General features: G+C 46.3%; 2 protein-coding genes across 2 annotated transcripts; one reads left to right on the top strand and one right to left on the bottom strand.

Moving 5' to 3' along the window:
* Positions 1–6712: 6712 nt before the first annotated feature.
* On the bottom strand, positions 6713–7456 carry LOC104870592 (histone H2B type 1-K). The gene has a single exon (XM_010636262.3). The coding sequence runs from the start codon at positions 7178–7180 to the stop codon at positions 6800–6802; it is 381 nt and encodes a 126-aa protein (XP_010634564.1). The 5' UTR covers positions 7181–7456; the 3' UTR covers positions 6713–6799.
* LOC104870627 (histone H2A type 1) lies at positions 7385–8846 on the top strand. The gene has a single exon (XM_010636314.2). It carries the CDS (start codon positions 7385–7387, stop codon positions 7880–7882), a length of 498 nt encoding a protein of 165 aa, XP_010634616.1. The 3' UTR covers positions 7883–8846.
* The last annotated feature ends 7821 nt before the right edge of the window (positions 8847–16667 follow it).

Below are 16667 nucleotides of genomic sequence, written 5' to 3'. Positions count from 1 at the left end.
ACACTATTCTTCGTGATACATGTGGCATTGATCATCTCCGTTTAAGCAGATAACCAGTGGCAGATTCTATAATTGGTTTATTTTCCAGAGTGAGGAATACAGCATATAAAATCCGAAGCAAAGAGGATTCAGAGGGATTAAATTATGTAAGCAGATTCACTGGGCCAGAATAAAGATTTCAGAGATTCTGCCCATGACCAGGACACACCAGGAACGCAGATATGGGTGTATCTGTGAGTTAGTTTTGTTCTCAGGAGTTATTTGCGTGAATGGAATTGTCAGCAGGGATGACGTCTGGAAGAATGTAGGGGACAAAGAAGGCACAAGTGGCTAAACTGCAGATCGGAAACAATACACTCTGAAGTAATTTGTGGCCCCTCTATAAAGGGTTGACATGTCATGTCATTACTCCTCATTATTTAGAAAGTTCAAATTTTGAAACACAGACAGAGGAAGAGAAATAGGAACAAAAATGTAGATTTTATTAGTTTTTTGTCTTGAGAAAACAAACATCTAAACTGTTGCTGAATAATCTTGATGGCTTTATACCATTGTTGATCAATTGGCCTTGGGAATTGATTTGAGCCACTCCAAACTAGCATATTGCTTTATTTTCCACAGTGCCTTAGCAGTGTTCCTGTCACTGGTGAAATAAATACCTGATACCAGTTAAAGCAGAGGTTTATCGGGACTCAAGTTTTTTTGAGGGTCCAGCCTAGAGTTGTCTGGGTCCAGAGAAGAAATGGTGGAAGGGCCTAGAGAAGGTATGAGCTCCCAGAGTGGCGGCCAGGAAGCAGAGAGAAGAGAGGAGCAGGATGGGAGATGAACCCCGAATGGCCCAGTGACCCCTCCTAACTGCACACTTAGCTGCAGAATTCAGAAATGGGTGAATCCATGAGAAGTGTAGCACCCCACAACCCAATCATCTTCCAAACATTGGAGACTTTGGGGGAACATTTTAGACATAGACCATGACACCCTGGTATGCCTTGTAGCTTCAAGAATGCACATAATTTGCCCCAAATATTTTGTGTCAATATCTTTTCACTTCAGAATAAGTTGTAGGACAGAAAGGAACACACTAGAACATAGAGTCAGAAGAGAGACTCTGATCTAGAGGATATTTCTCCAGCCCTACACTGCTGCCAGAATATATGATCCTTGTCCAACCTAGGAAAGTTTATTTTCCTTACTGGAAACGCAGCACACCCTGCCATGCAGATGGAAGTAGTGTGCTGACAGAACAGGACTCGGAGTCACTGATTCCTTAGGGGCCCTGCACTCTGTCACCCCTCAGTTATGACTTCGTTTTTGGCATGTTACATTAATGTGGTCAATTTAGCTGAATTATATTTTAGTTTACATCACGCATATCTCATCATCCACACTCTTCCAAGACGTCTAGGATATGTGCTTCCTGCAGACAACCACTTTATCAATTTCCTAACACTTTAAACTTGTCTGTCAGGTTGGTCTTTTTGATTCTGTCATCAAATCAGAAAGGTGGTTCTTCTTGGGAGGCTACAAGAAGTATAGAAAAGAGTGGCAGCAAAGCAGAAAATGAATCAAAATGAAACTCAGTGAGATTTTTCCAGACTGGAATAATGATTAAAAACTTTCTTTTGCTTGACATGGTTGCACACCCCTGTAACCCTGCACGCAAGAGGCTGAGGCAGGAGGATTGCTGTGATTTTGAGGTCAGCCTGAGGCTACATAGTGATTTCAAATCTAGCCTTAACTAGGTAGCAAGAGTCTGTCTCAAGCCCCACCCCCATTCTATGAGCTCTTACAGAGTAGAACGCACACTTCGGTATTCCAAGGGGTCAGTTTACCTGTGGGATTCGACCTAGCAACTTTCACTGTGGTCCTGAGAAGGGAAAACTGAGTGAGCAGAGCTGATGGGGACAGAGTGTGAGGGCACTACAGGCTCAGGAAGGAAGGACGACCCCAACCAATGTCCTACAGGGTCATATTGCAGAGAAGTTCTTTGTAAAACTGATCTTTTAAATGGAGAAATTAGGAAATATAAAAAGGGAGCCCTGGGCCATAAGGGTGCTCATTTGAGGAGAACCTTTAAATCTAGGACACACTTTAAATCATTAGGAGCAGAGACGGGGGCCTCCGGTCACCTCGGTCACTGCAGTTCAGCTCATTTACAGCTGCGCAGCCTCCACAGGGAGAGAGACGATGAGCTAACAACTCAGTGGGCAATTGTTGGAACTGAGGATGGATATCTTGTATTTTTCCTTTGTAATCATTTAGGACCAAGTAACTGGGAAAGCGAATTTAGTGCTGGCATGTCTCAAAGGCCTAACACTAATCTTCTCTCTTATTTTCTCTTTTTAAAGTTAGTAACAACAAATCTCAGACTCAGAGTAGAAGACAGCAAATAGTGTATAACTAGAATTAAATAATATTGCCTAGGTGTGGTGGTACACACCTACAATCCTAGCACTCAATCAGGAGGCTGAGGCAGGAGCATCACTGTGAATTCCAGGCCAGCCTTGGCTATATAGTGAGTTCAAGGCCCACCTTAGTTACATAGTGAGACCCTATTTCAGAAAACAAAAATAAAAACAAAACAAAACAAAAAGCCCCAAATTGAAAAATATCTTTATTTTGTATTATTGTCCTCTGTTTATGGTCAGATGTAGAAATGTTCAGTAATGTAAAGGCCTTTAAAATAAATTGATTCGATTTTCTACAGAGTACAGTTAAAAAAGATTACTAATAATGTAGATTGCACTCACCTACCACAAGACTAACCATGATGAAAATGGTAGTTTGAACACTACAACATATAATCATAAATGGTAAAGCAAAGTCCTTTTATTTTATATGACCTTTATGAATTATGTATGTTACATGAATAAAGAAGCTATGCTATACTTAACATTAACTGTACCTGCTATAGGGAAACACAAATACTCTGTACAGTGACAATCCGGAGTTTCTTGAAAGAAGCGTTACAAAATTCAACCTTGAAAGAAAGGATCTCTGAGACTTGGTGTAGTGTCACTGAGCCCTGAAACACGTTACCCCGAAATGCAGCAACTTGTGTATGGTGGAAGTATTTATTACTGGCCAGAGTTCCCTGTACATACACACTCCTGCAGCCTGTCTGGCTGCGCTGGGCAAGGAGCTCCTGTGCACGATGGCCCATCCCGGTCCTGCCAACCATTTTTGGAAGCCACGGTGCTCGTGCGACCCCTGTGGGCTCGGCCGGGTCCGTGTGGGGGCCGCACCTCACAGCACAGAGCGCGCATCCTGCAGGCCACCCTGGCGCTACATCCCAGGTCCAGGAAATCAGATCTGGTGGCCAGGTCCTGTTGTCTGGAAAGTCCTAGCAGTGTTCCCGATGCCTGACCGAGGACCCCTGGATGGAAGAGAGTGAAAAGTGGAAATAAAAAACTAAGAGATAAAGGGAAGGGCATTTAATTGTTACTTAGTTATATGAATAGGATACGAGGCAAACGTCCAGAGGGTTCACTGTCTTGTCTAAAGAAGGGTGAAAAGCAGGTCTGATGCTCAGGAAGGGGGAAGAACTGTGGGTTCAGGAGTGGACGCGTGTATCAGGGCCGTGAGCTCAGCCAGAGTGTCTTCAGTCAGAGGCCCGACGTCCCCAATCCGACATGGCTTCACACTTGCTGATTCCCCCACAGGTAACTCTGGATCCGGAGGCTATTGAGAGGGCATTAATCTGAACAAAAGCTCAGCCCAGTGCCTTCTTGCTGGGATTCTTAGGCAAAATAAAATGCCAGGGATCGCATGCCTAACCCCTCACAAGCCCATCATCGGATGGAATGTCACAGACAAACACACACGTGCAGCAACGTTAAGAATTCTGAATCTCTGGCCACGCAGTCCAGAGCACCGTAGTGCCCCACAAGGTCCCCCGCATTCTGAAGCCACTGCCCAAAGCTCCAGCCCAGTCGCGCGGCTGCTCCTGCCATTCCTCCGCCTTCCAGCCTAAGTACCCGGCTCCGCCCCGCTCTTTCCCACCTGCAATAATATCACAGCGTCGCACCACATCTTCGCTCACATTTCACCTGCTTGATTAGCTTTCAGTGGCTCTCATTTAAGATGGAAAATACAAGACTGCTCGCTCTTTTTTCTCCCAAACCTTCTATATTATCCAATACTCTCCTTAAAAGTATGTTTTCCCCCTATAGAAAATAAAGTCTGTGACTTTTTGTCTACTTGTTGTTACATTTGTCATACCTCCTATGACTTTTTGCCTATTTAGTTCTTGTTACATTTCTCATTCTTCAAAGAGCTCCTAGCATGATCAGTTCCTCCTGAAGGAAAAAATACACTGGAAAATACCACAGTCGACACTGTATGGGCTGAACTTTGAGGCTGCTTTATGAGTACAGTGTCCCAAATCTTTAAATTCCAAACAGTCACATAATGTCCACAACAATGCTCTGATCCCTGGCTTTGGGTCCTGGCTTTCACTGACACAGGCCGGCACGCTGCTTTTAGGCAGGCTTCCCAGGTGAGTTCTGAGCCCTATGACAGTGAAGACTGACTTGACATCCTCTGAAAAACAAACGTGAGGAGGGAGAGGGGTGGGGGAAGCTTGGTCACAGGCAGGAATGGGAAGTCCTGCTGAGAAGCTGCTGCACAATAAGGAGATTATACGTAATCACTGGGTCAGGGTATTTCACAAAGCTAGAAGGCAGGGTTCACAGTATCTTCACTGTAAAGATATGATTTAACTTTTGAGGACATACATTTACCTTTGAACTGATTTAAATATTACAGAGTATATGTGTCATGAAATATCACAGGTACCCCACCAATATCTGCAACTTTTGTTTTTATGTATCAATTAAAAAGAAATTGAAACAAAGATTTTTTAAAAAATTTAAAGAGACCAACACAGGAGGGAGAATGCCAATATAACAAATGGAACCGGAAAAACAAATTTGTACAGTCCACAAAGCAATTTCCAACTTATAAATGCATTTCCTGGTTATTCCAAGAAACAACTGTCCTGACATTCTGAGGTGGCCACATGTTTCAGAGGTTTCTCTCATTGCAAATCTGGGGACCAATTCAGCCCTCACAGGAGGACAAGAACAGCAGAGACAGCTAATGTTGGCTGAGTAAAAGACTAGACAGAAATGACGTTTTTAAGGTTCTTGGTAATAGAAAATACATATGGAAAGACAGATTCCAGCTTGCACACAGGCAGCGTGTGTGTGTGTGTGTGTGTGTGTGTGTGTGTGTGTGTAAAGTTAAAACAGGAGGATGAAACCCTGGAAAAGCTTCAAGGAGATGACACAGCTCAGCATGATGGGCACAGCCTATGATCCCAGCAGTGTGGGAGCTGTGGCAGGAAGACTGAAAATTCCAGGAAACTTCCAGCCTAGCAGGAAAGAAGGAAGGGAAAGGTGGGAAGATGTTTTCATGGCTTTGAAGGACAGATAGGACCTGGATGATGAGGAACAGGGATTTTACAATAATGGGGAAGGTACATTTCAGGAAACAGGAACGTAACCAGCGGCCTATTTATTCACTTCATCTGCATCAGGGCTTATCGCAGATCCAATGCGGGTTAAACCAGTGAAGAAACGGTCTGATCATGGGCCCTTAAGAATTCCACAGGCATTGCCAGTCACTTTCTGGACAGTGAGGGAACTGTCAATGGCTTTGGCTGCATTTGGCTTAGTTCTGTCCTTTGCTTACTAAGCTGAAGTAAGACTAGTTTTGCGCTGTTTATTCTCACAAGCCCATCTGAGGCTTCCTGCATTCTAATGAGAAAAGATTGATACTTACAAAAGCAATGGAAGAAAAGCTTGGGCTTTTCCACTGTAGCATCTGATGGTCGGTAGGATATTAGGACTTGTACGTCTATTTCCACACTGATTTGTGGAAAATGGTAACAGGATTCCACCAGTCTAAATATCTAAACACCAGGAAACGTCATTCTCTCTTGAATTAAAAAAAAAAAAAAAAGCTTTCTGATCTTTTTACTTTTCAGAGTTTGCCTTGTTTATTATTTTCTCCTTCTTACAGTTAAACATTAAGAAAGACAGTAAAATAAAATGTGGTGCTGGCTCAGAAAAAAAATCTTGATTCTAAATACTTTCGATGAAAAATTCTGGCCATGGGAAGAGTACAGAGAAATGCCAACCCTTAAAGGGGTAAAGACAAGGTGATAGAGAAGGTAGAATAAGGTGATATCTTCAATTAGACGAATTCAAAAGACAGGAATTCGGAGGAATACCAGTAGCAGTCTACTCAGGGTTCGTTAACTGCAGCAAGGGACTGCTAAAATCCCAGCGGCCAGCAATAGCACCTGCTGGACAGCGAGGACTTTATCACCCTTCACCTATTAGAGGACGATTGCTTCTGGTGGAACTGCACTCCTATTAACGCGGCGAAGTCACTGGAACACAGTAGGTCTAGAGGGAGATAAAACTGAAACTTTGCTAAAAATGTATGCGCTTGCCATTAACATCACCTTGAGAGGCCCAAACTCATGCTGTAATGTGGAAAACGAAGACTTGCTTCCACTGACGATAGGTGTTCACTATAATAGACTTTTGAAATTTGGCAGTCATTAACCATAATGTCTATCCTGAAATTAAAACCAAGAGAAAAACTAATACATGAGGTTTGTCCTATTTCAAGAGGTCAGAAAAAAACGGCTTTGGCATATGCTAAGGGCAATGATAGGGTTTCAGGCCTTATTCTTCAGGAGATAAATTCAGTGCCAGTTCTCTTTAGAAAAGAGTGGGCGGCTCTGAAAAGAGCCTTTGGGGCGAGTGCAGGCAGCGCACGGGCGCGCTCACTTGGCGCTGGTGTACTTGGTGACCGCCTTGGTGCCCTCCGACACGGCGTGCTTGGCCAGCTCGCCGGGCAGCAGCAGCCGCACGGCCGTCTGGATCTCCCGCGACGTGATGGTCGAGCGCTTGTTGTAATGCGCCAGGCGCGACGCCTCGCCGGCGATGCGCTCGAAGATGTCGTTCACGAACGAGTTCATGATGCCCATGGCCTTGGACGAGATGCCCGTGTCCGGGTGCACCTGCTTGAGCACCTTGTACACGTAGACCGAGTAGCTCTCCTTGCGGCTGCGCTTGCGCTTCTTGCCGTCCTTCTTCTGCGCCTTGGTCACCGCCTTCTTCGAGCCCTTCTTCGGGGCCGGGGCCGACTTGGAAGGCTCGGGCATCTTGGAAACAGAGCCGTAACAGGGAGGAGGAAAGTAAACGTCTACACCCTCTGCGCGGATTTAACTAGAAGGAGATATGCAAATGGGGCGCAGAGAAGCTCCCCGGCGATTGGTGCTTGCGTTTCTGTGACGTCACGTTCCCGTACGCGCGATGAACGTACGCAATCCGCGCCGCACGGCCTCTTCCCATTGGTCTACACGAAAATGAAACGTGCCCAATCGCAGGGCTCTTTTTTCGCTCTCCGCGGATGCTATAAAGAGCACCTCTGTCAGTTTCGGACCACTGGTGGGGGAGTACTGGTGGAGTTCTCGCGATGTCTGGACGGTCAGGGAGGTAAAGCTCGCGCCAAAGCTAAATCTCGCTCTTCCCGAGCCGGGCTGCAGTTCCCCGTGGGCCGCGTGCACCGCCTGCTCCGCAAGGGCAACTACGCCGAGCGCGTGGGCGCCGGCGCCCCCGTGTATTTGGCGGCCGTGCTGGAGTACCTGACGGCCGAGATCCTGGAGCTGGCGGGCAACGCGGCGCGCGACAACAAGAAGACGCGCATCATCCCGCGCCACCTGCAGCTGGCCATCCGCAACGACGAGGAGCTCAACAAGCTGCTGGGCAAGGTGACGATCGCGCAGGGCGGCGTGCTGCCCAACATCCAGGCCGTGCTGCTGCCCAAGAAGACCGAGAGCCACCACAAGGCCAAGGGCAAGTGAAGTCCCGGAAATTCAACTTCCGGTAAACCAAAAGGCTCTTTTCAGAGCCACTGACTTTTATCATTGAGGGTTGCTGTATTACGATACTTTTTACTTGCGTATTCGTTTAGGTATTGGATCGAACTCTGGACCTTATGCTTGCAAGGCAGGCAGCGGAGCCACTGAGCTAAAACCCTGGCTATTCCATACTTTTAAATTGCAATTCCAAGAGGTACATAGGTCTTTATACTGGCTTTAGCAAAGAAAATTGTGATTGAGTTACGATTAGTGCTATTTTTCCAGTCAAGAGTTTCAACTTTTTAAAAATTTGATGAAAGTTCACTTAAACTATGTTAATCTGCCATACCTTTATTTGGACACTGGTGCTCAAGCTGATCCGGATAGAAAATAGCTCTCCCAGGATAATTTTTTTTCCTACGAAAACCCATTGTAAAAGCTGTGATAAGTGTGCTTGGGGTTGCATTAGAAAGAATGTATTTGACCGTGTTTCTCTGCATTGCCAATATGGAAGACCCATTTGAGACCCCCTCGTGCCTCAGGTGCTTTCCTCATTCCCCATTCTTATTTTCCAATAAATTTCCCTACTCACAAAAGAAGGAAGAAAAAAGATTTTACCTGCCCTGTGCCTGTAACTGTAACCCCAGCATTTTAGAGGATGAGGCAGGAGGATGGCCAAGTTCAAGCCATCCTGGGCTACACAGTCAATTTAAGACTGTCCTGAACTACAGAGACCCTGTCACAAAAAAATAAAATTATGAGAAGCACTGATAGGTTTCTATCTATGTAACTGCTCTCTTCCTTCCCGGTTATCAGATTACTCAATAAACGTGGCCAGGGTGAACCTGTTTCCACATGAAGTACTGGTTTCCCTCTTGGAGACATTAATTAAAATGACTTTGTATAAACATTCTGTACCCATTTTCTCACTTAATATCGCATTGTTTTCTATATTTGCACTTGTAGGCAAACATTCCTTAGAACAAGAGCACATCACAATAGGACAATATTCCTTTGTGTACTTTATATTCTGTACCCATTTTCTCACTTAATATCGCATTGTTTTCTATATTTGCACTTGTAGGCAAACAATATTCCTTAGAACAAGAGCACATCACAATAGGACAATATTCCTTTGTGTACTTTCAAAAAATAATTGCTTGCTTTTGAAGTATCTAAATTCTGATTTCAGTAAATTCTTTTTCCTGTTTCCTATGTCTATCTCATTTCTACTCATTTGTTTATGGGTTTTTTTGAGGCAGGATGTTGCTATGCAGTTCAGGCTAGCCTTGAACTCACTGTGTAGCCCAGGCTGGCCTCAAACTCATGGCCACAGTTTTGCAAGTGCTGGGATTACAGGCGTGTGCCACACGGTTTGATTTCAGTAAATCTAATTTTCAAATTGTTTGCTCCTCAAATCATCTGTATTAGCCGGCGTGGCGGTACACACCTGTTATCCTAGCACTAGTCTCGAACTCACGACAATCCTCCTGCCTCAGCCTCCCCAGTGCTGGGATTACAGGCAAGCACAATCACACTCCTTGGCGTCCTTTAGGTTTTAAGGGAAATAGAGAGTTTGATTGCAGGTGAACGTAAACTGCAGGAGGCAACTAAAGGTCAGAGGCAGCAGCGGAGCAGCAAGGACAGTGGGGAGACTGGCGCCCCTTCGTGTCCCTCTGAACCCAACCGCAGGGACCCATGAAGGACAGCGCTGTGTGGCAGCCGCGGTTCCCCAGTTGAGCAGCCGCTGATCCGCCGCAGAGCTGCCTCGGGCCGGGAGCTCCTGAGGTTTGGAGCGCTGTTCGCATCCTGGATCTTCGAGGTCCCCTACGCAAAAGCCAGCGAAACTGGTTATCCGGCTGGTTTCCGTACAGCTCTGGCTTGTTCTCCTCACGTGCCTCTCGACGAACTCCTCCACCTCCTGGCCGGTTCCACTCCTGTCTCAGCTCGGTGTCCGCTGTGCCTCCGCTGGTCCCGCAACACCCCCCACAACCCTCGCTCGCCCTGCACCTGGTGCTGCCGAGTCCGCGAGAGTAGGGAGGCTCCCTGTGTGGGCGCAGGCCAGCCTGCTCCTGTCTTTCCTCTTGGAGACCACGGGTGGTCTTGGACACGCCTCACGCCATGGCCATGGCAGAGGTACCTGCCGACTGCTCCCTGCTGTGCCCACCCAGTTGTCCTCCCTCATCACTGTGTGTCCTCAGTGTCAACCACCCGGAAAGTCAGGGTTTAAGGGTGGAGTTGGGCTGCCACAGCACGGTCCCTGTGCCGCTTGTTTCTAAGCGACTCTGTGGGTTGATCTTGAAGCAAATACTATTTTGTGTGCTTTTGACAATTTTTAAACTGATTATAATGATGTGAAGGGAGTATTGATCTATTTTGATTCATAGCTTGTTGAATGCATGTAAAACAAGCAAAAATGAAGCTTGCTCAACCTACTTGCAATGACTGATGCAAAACCAAAGGAGTGAAAACATATTTTGCAATGTGTACCACCAATACACTGTAGCTGGGAGTGGTGGCACATGCCTGTAATCCCGCCACTTGGGAAGCTGAGGCAGGAGGATTGCTGAGAGTTGGATGGGAGCCTGTGCTCTATAGTGAGTTCAAGGCCAGCCTAAATTACATTAGCAAAACCCTGACTTAAACAAAAGCAAACAAAAAACTAATGCACTGTATAATGTAGAAGTCTTAAATTCGTAAGTGTTAAAAGTGTATTTCCTCAGAGAGCACCTGATTTACATGAGGTGATTTTGCAGCCTTTGGGGGTTGATGTGTGCAGCCAGTTAGGGAGGTGGCTTTAGTTTTCAGTGCCCTGTCTGTGGCACTGACTGCACCAGGAGGAGTTGCAGAGAAGTGGAGAGCAGGGAGGCCACAGCTGGTTACAGCTCTCCCTGTCTTTCTGTTCCACCTTGCAGGGAGTCTGGCACAGGGACCATGAAGATCATTATGAAACATTCAGGTAGTGTTGCCAGGGCACTGGTCACATTAACCATTCCAACCCCTTAAGACAAGTCTCCTCCTTAGTCTGCCTTTCTATTCTCATGCTCATGCTTTGGTCATTTGTGTTTTAATCTCTTGGTAAAGTGTGTTAATTCTCACCTGGAGATCGCCAAATTCCTGTGACTGTGCAGATGGAACCGACGATAAAAGTGCCCGGAATCCACTGTCCCCAGGAAAAGTCTGCCCAAGGCACATGTGCCATGCTTCATAAACATGTTGTACTTTTATTCCAGATAACCGTGATAGTACAACACAGCACTGCAGGAGACAGACGCAGAGGTTCAGGCAGGACAGCAAGTGTCCCAGCAGAGTTCATGGGATTCATGAAGTCCACTATCCCATCTTGGACTCTTCTCTCATAGTATCTGTGTCCTCTTTCTACCTGCCTACTTATTATTGCTATGCCTACTCAATCTGTTTCAGAGATTTCGCACCAACAGATCTGTGGCAGTGTCACAGGCAATGGCCAAAGACCATGTTAGTAGGGCTCTCCTCTGGTTCAGCCGAACCTTAACATGTAGGCCCCTACTCTGCAGAAAGTGGTTCAGGAAGAGATGCATTGCCCATTGCCCTTATCGAACAATACGGTCTGGAATGAAGGAATCCAACTGCCGCCATCCTTTTCAGAGATTCTCTAACCTCCACCCAGCACAGCTGCCGCTGGAGACTCACGACATAGCTCTGCTACTGATGCAGCCCTGCTCCCTGTGCTTCCCCAAGCCTCGTTCTTTGGCCACCATCACTGCCTGTGCTCTCTCAAGCCTTGTTCTGGGCTGGGAGCCACAGCACCTTTCACTGAGCTCCTCTCCCCATGACTTACAAAAGACCCCATGGCCTGTACAGAGTGGCTGGTCTGCTCTCAGTGCCAGCATGGACCCTGTCAGGTTTGCTCTGCAATAAACTTGTCCTGTGTAGTTCGGACCTATTCTTTTCCTTTCTCCTAACAGGCATAATTTGGGGTGATGGTGTTTTTGCACTCATGCTCTATGTGTTGGTTGGTTGAGAGGAGCATGGTTGGATTTTCATCAGTGGTAGACTAAAGGCAAACATCTGGATTTTCAATAAGGACGGCCTGATATCTAGTGAGCCTTTCTTCAGTCGCCCACAAATGTACCTTGAGTTCTGACAGAGCCTGAACTTGATGTGGGGTTAGAACTAACACTTTTGTCTTAAAATTATCTTAGAAGCTCCCTGGACTAAGAGCATTGTACAGGTATCACTCATAGAAATAGAGGCAAGGTCTGTTCTACTCCACCCATTTGCTTGGAAACGTAGGCAACTGGCCGGTTTTCCTGGTGTAGAGGATGAGTTACATCTTCTGTGGCTACTCCCTGTCCCTCAGCTGGAAGAGAGAGAAAGGCTTAGTTAGATCTGGTATTCCTAATCCTGAGCCTACATCAAGGCCGGTTTCAAGGTTTTAGAAGCCTCTCGAGCATCTGCAGTCCATTTTAGGGGCTCAGTTTCTGGCCCTCATATAGTTGGCCTCATATACTGGTTTGACTAACACTCCAAAATGGGGTATCCCTGTGCAGCAGACGCCTGCCATTGCCAAGAAATCCCTCAGTTGCTGTTTGGGCTTTGGAGGACACAGACAACAGACTGCCTCTGTTCTCCTGAGGACAGTTGTCTTTGTCATACCCCAGTTTGTCGCCTTTTGTTGAGAAATCTGGGCCTTGTGTTGGGACACCCACCTTATAACCCTGTTTTTCTAGAAAATTGAGAGTCTTTACAGTGCTCTTATCAGATAGCTCCTTGGGGGGGGTTACAAATGAGGAGGTCATCAATATACTGCAATCAGCCTCCACTTTTGAAGTTGAGGTCTCTCAGGACTTGAGCTAAAGCCCTTTCAAACAGTTGGGGGCTTTCCCTAAAGCCCTGGGGCAAGATAGTTCTGGTGTAATTTGTTATACCAGATAGTTCTGTTGTTGGCAAAGTCCTGTTTGGGGATTCTCCCATTCAAATGTGAACAAATTTGGGGTAGTTAGGTTAGGAAAGAAGGCACCTTTGAGATGAAGGACAGAGAGCCATTTAGTGTTTCCTGGGATCTGTGCTGAAAGGGTGCATGAGTCTATTATTGATGGGTGAGTAGGTCCCACTGCCTCCCTGATGGCTGAGATCTTATATGAGGAGAGCTTGGCTCCTGGTAAGATGGGTGCATTGCACAGGGACTGGCATGGCACCAGTGACACTGTAGCTCAAAACTTACCAATAATGGGTGTTAATCCACCTAGCTTCTTTCATACTAAGGGTATACTGTCTCCTGTGAGGAGAGTATGGTCCTGCAGCTGAATGACTACAGGAATGGCTTTGACAGCCCTCCCCAGGCACTGTAACACCATGCTTGACAATCTACTCCTGGAAGAGACAATGGGCTCTACGGGTCAGGCTGGCCGGGCTCCCAGCAACTAGGAGCTTGGAGTGTCACAGTGGCCCTGAGAGGAGTGGCCTTGAGGTGGCACCAGACTTTCAGATGGTGCCATCCACACACAGGGTAGCACGTAGGGTGGGCCTTCCCAGTATCTGCATTCAGAATTATGCTAGAGCAGCCAATGGACTAATTTAGTAAATCACATGCCTTAATACCAGCATCACACACCCTAAATCCAGACACCTCCCCAAACTCCCACCTGTGAGTACCTGAGGCGTTGGGAGGACAACTAGACACAGCTTTAACACTGGTGTGGTTGCTATGGCTACCAATTGCTGTTCTGCAAACCCTTTTGCTATGCAATGTTCTGTTCACAGGTGGCAGGGACCTGGGCGGGGAACCAGTCTGCTAAGCACCTTCCCTAGCTAGGTACCTGGTGCCTTGCCTCCTGTTGTGGTGTCATTTTGCTGTGAGGTTAGTTGCAGGTGTTCTTCGAGGACCTATTCTTTTAGGGCTGTTTGGATGACATCTGGCAATGTGGTTCCCACATAGATTTTCACGATCCAGGTGTGTAAGCATCAGGGTTGTTTTGCACAGGAAATGCAGTGGCTGGGGATGTAGCTCAGTGGTGCAGTGCAGTGCCTGCCTGGCAAATGCAAGAACCTAAGATGGATTCCCAGTAGTAAAAACAAACAAAGGAAGTCCAGACTTCTTCACCTGTCTTTTTTGAACACCTCGATACAGTATCACTATAACCAACTGGCCACCTTCTCTCATGAGGCAGCTAACAGTTGGCTGCTCCGAATGCAGTTGGCCTGGCACTGCCTGGGCAGCCCAGGACCTCACGTGGAGGCAGAAGCAGGTGGAGCAGCCATTGTTCCTTCTCCTGGTGCTTTCTAAGGTTGTCTGGTACGAGTATGGTTGGCATAGGGAGGGCACAGCCCAGTGTTCCTATTCTGCACACCTCCCAGATCTGTGTGACAGTTTTCTCTCAGCTGCTTACTGCTCCACCTCAGTTTCCAAAGGTCAAAGACTTCTGAGTACCTTGCAGGTACTGAAAGAAACTGGTGCCTGCCAAGCATCACTCTGCACACTGACAGAGCTCGATGAGAGGTCTTTATTAAAAGTCGCTCTGCAAAAGGAGTGGGAAAGGGGTTTGGTTATATAATGGGTGACTAGTGCAGGTAGGTTAGGGATCATGTAGGCCCAATGGGCAGCCACTCACGGGCCACTTTTAGACATTAATTTTATATGGACAAGCCTTGTTAGCGCACCGGTTTTATGACCAGTGATGCATGAGGTAGGAAGTGAAACTTTAAGGTGAAGAAGGAAGTTATTTATTAGAATGGCGGCAGCCATTCCAAGGCACTTATCTTACAGGTACCATGCTGAGGTTGGCAGGGTGCAGTCTTGGTAGAAATGTGGAAGCTGCTATCACATGTGTGAGAGGGTTTGTCTTTCTTCGCTACTCTCAGTTCATTTGAAGAATAGAAACCCTGTGGGACAACCCCAGTCACTTGGCATGAGGAGACAGAGCAGCACAGTCTGTGTCTAAGCATGGCGGGCAGCTCCCTGGGTAGGGCAGACCAGGGGCAGAGGCAGAAGACTGGGCTGGGGCTGAGACTGTGATTCTGGTTGGGCTGTGGTGAGAGCCACAGGGAGAAGAGGCCCCTGGCTGTGACTGAATAGAAAATTGTTCCTTTTCTTTCTTTTTTTTGTAATGAATTTTGGACAGTTTTTTATACCATTTCATTGGTTTTTTTTGAAAATCTAAGTGGCCTTGTCTTCCAATGTTGATGGCATTCCGTGTCTCTGCATTGAACTTACACATTCGTGTAAGGGAAGACTGTGTGTACTGAGCAAGTTCAGCTAGGTGTAAATACATACTATTGTAATTATTTTGCAGTCTGATAAATAGATAAACTCAGTTAAAATTACCCTGTTTTGGGGGTACTGGGGGTGGAACTCTAGACCCTGTGCTTGTGAGGCAGGCCATGGCACCACTGAGCTAAATCCCCAGCCCTCGGTTAAAATTTTTACAAACACACTGATTTGTAACAAATTGTTACATATTAATACTGAACTTTTCAATAGAAATTGACTTTTATTGCAAAAAATTGTTACTGATGCTAGTAAATACTAATTATTTTCTGGAATAATGACAAAACTTGGTGACCTGGGAGACCAACTCTTTGCAGGAAGCCAAGGTCTCCTCAAAGGGCTGAGGTCTAGGAGTAGAGCTCTGCAGCACCCGGGCAAGGCATACGAGTTTCTGAGGCAGCCGTGCCTTTCTCTCGAGGGTACATTTTGTGGCTCTTTAATGATCACATCTAAACTGTGATCCATTGTGGTTATTACTTCAGCTATTTATGTTAAACCATTGGCTTTACTGACCTAGTATGGTGTGAGTGGCGTTTGGGGCCAGATCAACAATGCGCCATTTACTGTGGTCATTCATCCCTCAGTTGTTAACTGTTAGAACACTGAATAAATGCATAGCGGCACCTCCAAAATAAGCTCTCGGCATAGTATTTTGAGTTAATGGAAATTGAGAGCTAGCTAACACAATCTCTACATCATCCACGCCTTTATAAAAATATAAATTTTCTCATTACAAAGAAAATTTACACTTAAAAAGGAATTCTTCCTTGGCGAAAGTATCTGAACAGAAAGAGCTGCTCAAACGCAAATTGTATCACCTGACAGCTTTTCTACCTGCATAAGACAACCAGGCACCTCTGCTCTCTAGCTCTCCCCTCAGCCCTCAACGTCCAGGACCTCACTCTCCTTTCTGGAACTTAGGGTGTCCCGATTCCAGGAATCTCATTTCCACGGGGCTCAAATCACTCACATATATAGCCAAACTTCGTTTTCCTGTTAATCTGTCCTATGTCAACATAATTCACACAGTAGAACAAGAACGTGAAACTGGCACTCCCTTTGTTTTTTCAACCACACTTTTTTTTTCAGCTTTAATTGAGTTTATTGGTACATTTTAGGGATACAGTACAGTTACATTCATCGTTGGGATCTTGTACCTCTACATGACAAGTCTTGGTTCTCATTTTATCCCCTTGTCCCTGCCCTCCATTCACCCCCTCCTCCCCTCCCCATCTACAACCACATTATTACACTTTGGTTTTTTTTTACAATTTAAGGATTTGTCTCCTACATTTGCAAACTCATTGTGAAGAGTACAAACGAAAGCGAGGAAACACTAGTATTAAAAGAACTACAGTCAATGTGACCTTAAGTAATGAAGGGGGTTGCCCAGGCCGTCCGGGTCAGCCCTTCTAGGCGGGCTCTGTCCCTCGCCAGCACAACTGGATCTCCGGCGTGACCTCAGGTTCTCTTCTCTCTACTTCCCGAGCCGAGAGTACCTCTCTTCGCGTGCGAGGGCGATCGTTTAAAGCCCTGCAA

This window comes from Fukomys damarensis, unplaced genomic scaffold (genome assembly GCF_012274545.1).
Source record: "Fukomys damarensis isolate Sample0158 unplaced genomic scaffold, DMR_v1.0_HiC HiC_scaffold_10, whole genome shotgun sequence".
Lineage (NCBI taxonomy): Eukaryota > Metazoa > Chordata > Mammalia > Rodentia > Bathyergidae > Fukomys > Fukomys damarensis.
The sequence above is the reverse complement of the archived record's forward strand: the minus strand, read 5'-3'. Positions and strand labels throughout refer to the sequence as shown.